This window comes from Gekko japonicus, unplaced genomic scaffold (genome assembly GCF_001447785.1).
Source record: "Gekko japonicus isolate JY-2015 unplaced genomic scaffold, Gekko_japonicus_V1.1 scaffold3292, whole genome shotgun sequence".
NCBI lineage: Eukaryota > Metazoa > Chordata > Lepidosauria > Squamata > Gekkonidae > Gekko > Gekko japonicus.
The window spans coordinates 100,145-106,217 of record NW_015160935.1 but is presented as its reverse complement, the minus strand read 5'-3'; the positions used below and the strand labels follow the sequence as shown (position 1 = coordinate 106,217).

The following is a 6,073-nucleotide window of genomic DNA, read 5'->3' as shown; positions in this document are numbered from 1 at the left end:
GGACTCCGGGGGGGGGGGGCGCGCAGTGCTCCCTCTCAGCTGTGGAATCCTGTGAGCAAAAATTCTGCTTTGTGAGCTCCTGGCAAAAGTCTGGAGCCCCTCCTTCCTGAGCGAAGACAAAAGCTGGAGGCTAAAAAACTGCGAGCTCACTCACACTAACTCAGCTTCGAGGGAACACTGGGGGTGGCCCGCAATATTTTTTTTTGGGGGGGGGAAGCTGAATGAATGAATGAATGAATGAGGAGGCCTGTTAGGCCGAGCAGGCAGCCGGGACTGTTGCCAGCCTCCAGCAAGCACGGCCCGTCTCCAGGCTACGCGGATCGCCGATTGATTGATCGTTTAAAGCATTTCTTCCGCTTCTCCTGGAGAACGTGGGAGGTGGGCTGCATACCCTTCCAAGCAGGGGCAGATTAACCATGAAGCAGACTAAGCAGGTGTTTAGGGCACCAGGGCCAAAGGGGGCACCACAAAGTTCGGGAAAGGGTGAAAACCTTAGTTTGTACAGTATATTGTGTTATCATATGAGTACGTTTTTGTATTGCTGCAACCTGCATTGTATATCTGGTCAGACAGGTCAACAACTAAAATGGACTGGGTCGGTGTGGAAAGGAGGGGGGGCACCAAGATTGGTCAGTGCTTAGGGCACCAGTGAGCCTTAACCCACCCCTGCTTCCAAGGACTATCCCTACCCTCAACCCCAGGCTCCGCCCTCAAGTCTCCAGGCACTTCTGAACCCAGAGTTGGCAACCGTAAACTAGTCAATGGCACGCTTTTTTGCTTTTTTTTTTTTTAGTGTATTTTATTCCCACCCATCATCCAGGGAGTTTAAGGCTGCCATTCGTGGCTCTCTTCATCTCCATTTTATTCCTGCCTGAACACTGTGATGTAGGTTAGGCAGAAAGAGGGGGGCTGGCCTAAGACCACCCATTAAATACAACTTCAGGCACTGATTTAAACCCATTTCCCAGATACTATACCGACACCACCATCCCCTGCTGTCTAATAAGTGGGACAGATTTGGGCACATGCTAAGCAGAGGACTTTACAGTTTGGGGCTAGACAAGTCTATAGTGTTTTCATGCCAGTTTCCCTCTTAGTAGACCTTACAACTTGATAAATCGCGGGAGAGTGGGAGAAAGAGGAAAAGGGTGGTGGAGGGGAGACAGTAGACCTAAAACGTGTCATCATGGACTACATTGTCGCAATCCATGCATCCATATCTTACCTTTCTTCCTTCATGGAAAGTAAAGTGGTTACAGTTCCCATGAAGTTGCCATCAATGCATTGACAAGACCCAGATCTGCTCTGCATGCTCTACAGCCATAGCCTATCAGTGCTTATGCTTAGGGGTGCTCATTCCCTTGATGTATTTACAGGTAGCACTCTTCTTATTCTTGTAACTTCTGTTTAGCACCTCCAGTACAGGGACTGTTTACCTGTCATACAAGATTAATATGAGGCTGTTAGCTCCTGTGGCCTTAAGAGGGGATTAGACAAATTCATGCCAGATAGGGATGTCAGTGGCTGTTAGCTGTGACAGCTGACTGGAACCTCCATTTGCATAGGCATTGTGCTTCTGAATGCCAGGGCAGCAATAGAGGGTGGCTTTGGACTCTGTGCCCCTGGTCAGCTTCCGTGGGAGGCAGATTGCTAGTCTAGATGGACTGTTGGTCTGATGCAGCAGGGTTGCCCTTATGGTAGCCAAGAAACTTTGCTTGCTCAAAAGGCACTGTAAAATGATGATGAAAAACTGTGTCTGTGAAACAGAAAGCATAGACTCATTGGAACTGGTAATCATATATAAGTAATACTCCCTTTTATCTTTGCCTTTCTTACAGATGGACACGCAGCAACGTAGAAGGTGGGTCACATGGGAGGCCTGCTGTCTTACAGATGCAGAGGGGCTGCATCCCTTGTATTGGTAGTACAAGGCTCAGCACTAAGATGCGAGTTCCTTCATCCTTACTTTTTTTGCAGTCACTGGTTCCCTGGGCCACCAGGGTTGGTAGCAGATGCTAGTAGGTTCTCAGAGCACTTGGGTCTATAGCCATAGAAGAGAGCAAGAGTCCAGCAGCACCTTAAAGAGTAGCAAAATCTTTGGCAGGGGCGGAGCTTTCATGAGGAAGTGAGCAGTGACTCAGGAAAGCTACTCCCTTGCCACAATTGTTGTTAGTCTTTAAGGTGCTCCTGGACTCTTGCTCTTTTCTACTGCTACAGACAAACACGGCTACCTATCTTGATCTATCACCAATGGGGCCTCTATGTAGTTTTCTTTTAGATGTGGAATTCTTGGGTTCTTGTTGGGTTTGTTAAGTTCTGTCATTGGATGTTTCCTAAGAAATTACTAAGTCTGGCAGTCTGAGGAAAGGGAAAGTAGATAACAGAGCCTCATGAGTCCCCAACCCCAGTTTGAGAAACCCTGCGCTAACCAATAAAATATATTGGGAAAAGGAGCAACTTCCTAATGCTATTTTTATTATTTGCAGGCAAAAATGCAAACAATGCAGGCCAAGTGTGCCCTTTCTGTTTCCAGTGTCTTCTTCCTGGTAACCACAGGGTTCGTCTAAAGCCCAAAATGAGAATAACGCCACAGATACAGAAATTACTTCATCGAGAAGCAAAGAAATACAAATTCAATTTCAAGCAAGGAAAGCTGCTGAAGAGGTACAAAGAATCAAAAAACATTTTGGTAAGAATAAACTATGTAGCTGTCATGTGGAACAAAATAATAACTCCTCTCTCGTGAAGCATCTCTGTGCCTTGGCTGTAGGCAGAATACAGACCATGTGACTCGAAACTCTGATGAGAAAATAAGGAAATTTACTGGTCAGGAGGGGTGTGTGTGTGGAAAATTCATATTACAAAAGTTTAGCAAAGTTAGTGTTACTCCTCTAAACATACAATTATGGTTTAGATGCTGTGCCAAATCGAGATTTTTCATTAAGAACATAAGAGACACCAATGTTGGATCAGGCCAAAGGCCCATCCAGCCCAACACTCTGTGTCATACAGTGGCCAGAAATACGAGTGCCATCAGGAGGTCCACCAGTGGGGCCAGGACATTAGAAGCCCTCCCACTGTTGACCCCCCCCCAAGCACCAAGAAGACAGAGCATCACTTGCCCCAGAGCCCCTATCTATACCTTGTGGCTAATAGCCACTGATGGACCGCTGCTCCATATGCTTATCTAATTCCCTTTTGAAGCCATCCATGCCTGTAGCCGCCACCACTTCCTGTGGCAGTGAATTCCATGTGTTAATCACTCTTTGGGTGAAGAAGTACTTCCTTTTATCCGTTCTAACCTGACCGCTCAGCAATTTCATGGAGTGCCCACGAGTTCTTGTATTGTGAGAAAGGGAGAAAAGTACCTCTTTCTCTACCTGCTCTATCCCATGCGTAATCTTATAAACCTCAATCATGTCTCCCCTCAGTCATCGTTTCTCCAAGCTAAAGAGCCCTAAGTGCTTTAACCTTTCCTCATAGGGAAAGTGTTCCAACCCTTTTATCATTCGAGTTGCCCTTTTCTGCACTTTTTCCAAAGCTATAATATCCTTTTTAAGGTGTGGTGACCAGAACTGCACACAGTATTCCAAATGAGGTTGCACCATTGATTTATATAGGGGCATTATGATATTGGCTGATCTGTTTTCAATACCCTTCCTAATAATCCCCAGCATAGCATTGGCCTTCTTTATTGCAGTCACACACTGTCTCGACATTTTCAGTGAGTTATCAACTACAACTCCAAGATCTCTCTCTTGATCAGTCTCTGCCAGTTCAGACCCCATCAATGTGTATTTATATTTAGGATTTTTGGCTCCAATGTGCATCACCTTGCACTTGGTCACATTGAACCCCATTTGCCATGTTGACGCCCACTCGCCCATCCTTGACAGATCCCTTTGGAGTGCCTCACAATCCTCCCTGGTTTTCACCACCCTGAACAACTTCGTATCATCTGCAAATTTAGCCACTTCACTGCTTACTCCCAACTCCAAATCATTAATGAACAAGTTAAAAAGCAGTGGACCGATCTCTGCGGTACCCCACTGCTTACCATCCTCCACTGAGAAAATTGCCCATTTATACTCACTCCCTGTTTTCTATTAATTAGCCAGTTTTTGATCCGTGCAGATTCTTTCCTGGTGAGGATTTTTCATTATTTCCCACAGAGTAAATTATTTCCTGTTGAGTTCAGAGCAGGATTTTAAGAAACCATGGTTTCCAATTTTAGCTTTCAGGGGAAGCCTTGTTATTTGCTTATTCAGATTGAACAGTAACTTACTGTCTGTGTGAAATTTGAAACTGCACATTGACTTCAAAGGGTAAGGCCGTGCATGTGCAAAGTTTATCCGCATAGCATCAAGATACAGTTCTCATGGATGTTGAGGGCACCCAGACTGATTTTGCACAACCTGATTAAAGAGTAGATCAAGGTTGAGTTGTTCAGGGGGAACAAGTACAAGCTTTTGGAGAAGCTGCAATGATGGTGGTGTTACAGTAAGACAAGACTTCATCTGCAATCTCTTCTGAAAGCATTTTGAGGAGGCTGCTGCCGAATTGTGAATTCTCCCAACATTAGTAATTGTGGCAGACATACATTTTTTTAAAACTGGCAGGGTCTCATAGCTGCTTTCCCCCCTTTCTTCTCTCTGTAGCTCATCACTTGCAATACGTGCAAGAAGACTACCAGACACTATGGAAAAAGTAGATCTTGGAGTATGAAAACTTCAGCCTTTGAGACTCCGACATGTTTGAAGAAGACCACGCCTTTCAGCTACAGTCATTCAGGATCTCAAAGGAAGAAATTGTCATCAGGTTCCAGGTATATATTTCCCATTCATAGAGACAGCATAGCTCAAAGGTCTCCAACCTTTTTAAAAAATATACTTCAGCCTACAGGCCTTGAGCAGTGTCACACTAGATACAACGCAAATAGATAATTTAAATAACCAGCCACTTACCGTGCTTGAGGTTCTTTGAGTTTAATTACATAAGCAAAAAAATTGGCTACAGCCAATGTAACTCCTAAATCCATGCCGGCCAGGAGTTTCTTAACCTTATCTGGTGTTGACAGCCCCTCATCATCGCAGATAAGAGGAGTAATTCACAAATGAAGTAGAGGAGTTGGTTTTTATACCTGCTTTTCTCTGCCCTAAGGAGTCTCAGAGTGGCTTACAATCACTTTCCCTTCCACTCCCCACAGCAGGCACCTTGTGAAGGAGGTGGGGCTGAGACAGTTATGTGACTGGCCCAAGGTCACCCAGCAGGCTTCATGGGGAGGAGGAGTGGGGAATCAAACTCAGTTCTTCGGATAAGAGTCCACTGCTCTTAACTGCTACACCATGCTTGCTCTCAAATACCTAGTCCTGCAAAAGGTACTGCATTCCAGGAAGTGATACTGCAGAGTTTCTTTCTTTCTTTTTGTTATTGACTCTCCTAAAAAGAAGAGAATTTATGCTTTTAATATCAGAAAGGAGGAGGGTATATAGTGGGATTAAGAAAAGATTGGGTGATACTTTCATTAGTATGTTAATCTTTTGTTAGTATTAAACAGATCTTCTTTTGGTTTCTTCTGTGAGTTCTCAGTCGTCTTTCATCTTAACCTGTAAAAAACAATACTGTTAATGTATTAGTAGTGTCCTTTTGGCTTATTGTTAGTAAAGTCTTTTCTTGCGCATTCCGAACCATTCTTCATTATTTGGGCTGCCTCCCTTTCACATCTCTCAGATTGTATGATGAGCCTTTTCCCGCTCCAACATCTTCCGGAGTCTTAACTTCTCCCTCCGAGCCGCTGTCTCTGTCACTGTCCAATTCTTCCCATTTGGCGAGTGCTGCCTCCTCTGAACTGGCGTGTCTCTTCAAAAAGTCTTGAGCTTTGAAAATGGAGTCAATCTTCTCCCTTTTATCCTTGAACTTGAAAATAAGTCCTTCTGGAATCAACCAGCGATAGCTAATTTGATGGTTTTGCAAGAATAAGGTCAGTCCTTTGTATGCTTTCCTTTTCATTCGAATTTCAAATGGAACATCCTTCAAAATCCTGACTGTCTGCTCTCCAATCTTCATGGGCATT

General features: G+C 44.5%; 1 protein-coding gene across 1 annotated transcript in view; it reads left to right on the top strand.

Moving 5' to 3' along the window:
* The first annotated feature begins 1,694 nt into the window (after positions 1–1,694).
* The window catches only part of LOC107122014 (chromosome unknown open reading frame, human C18orf21), a 9,141-nt gene continuing 4,762 nt past the window's right edge, over positions 1,695–6,073 (top strand). Inside the window, exons 1-4 of the mRNA XM_015425037.1 lie at positions 1,695–1,726; positions 1,839–1,861; positions 2,487–2,689; positions 4,659–4,825. Of these exons, the coding sequence (XP_015280523.1) occupies positions 1,695–1,726; positions 1,839–1,861; positions 2,487–2,689; positions 4,659–4,825 (425 nt within the window). The remainder of the gene's footprint in view (positions 1,727–1,838; positions 1,862–2,486; positions 2,690–4,658; positions 4,826–6,073) is intronic.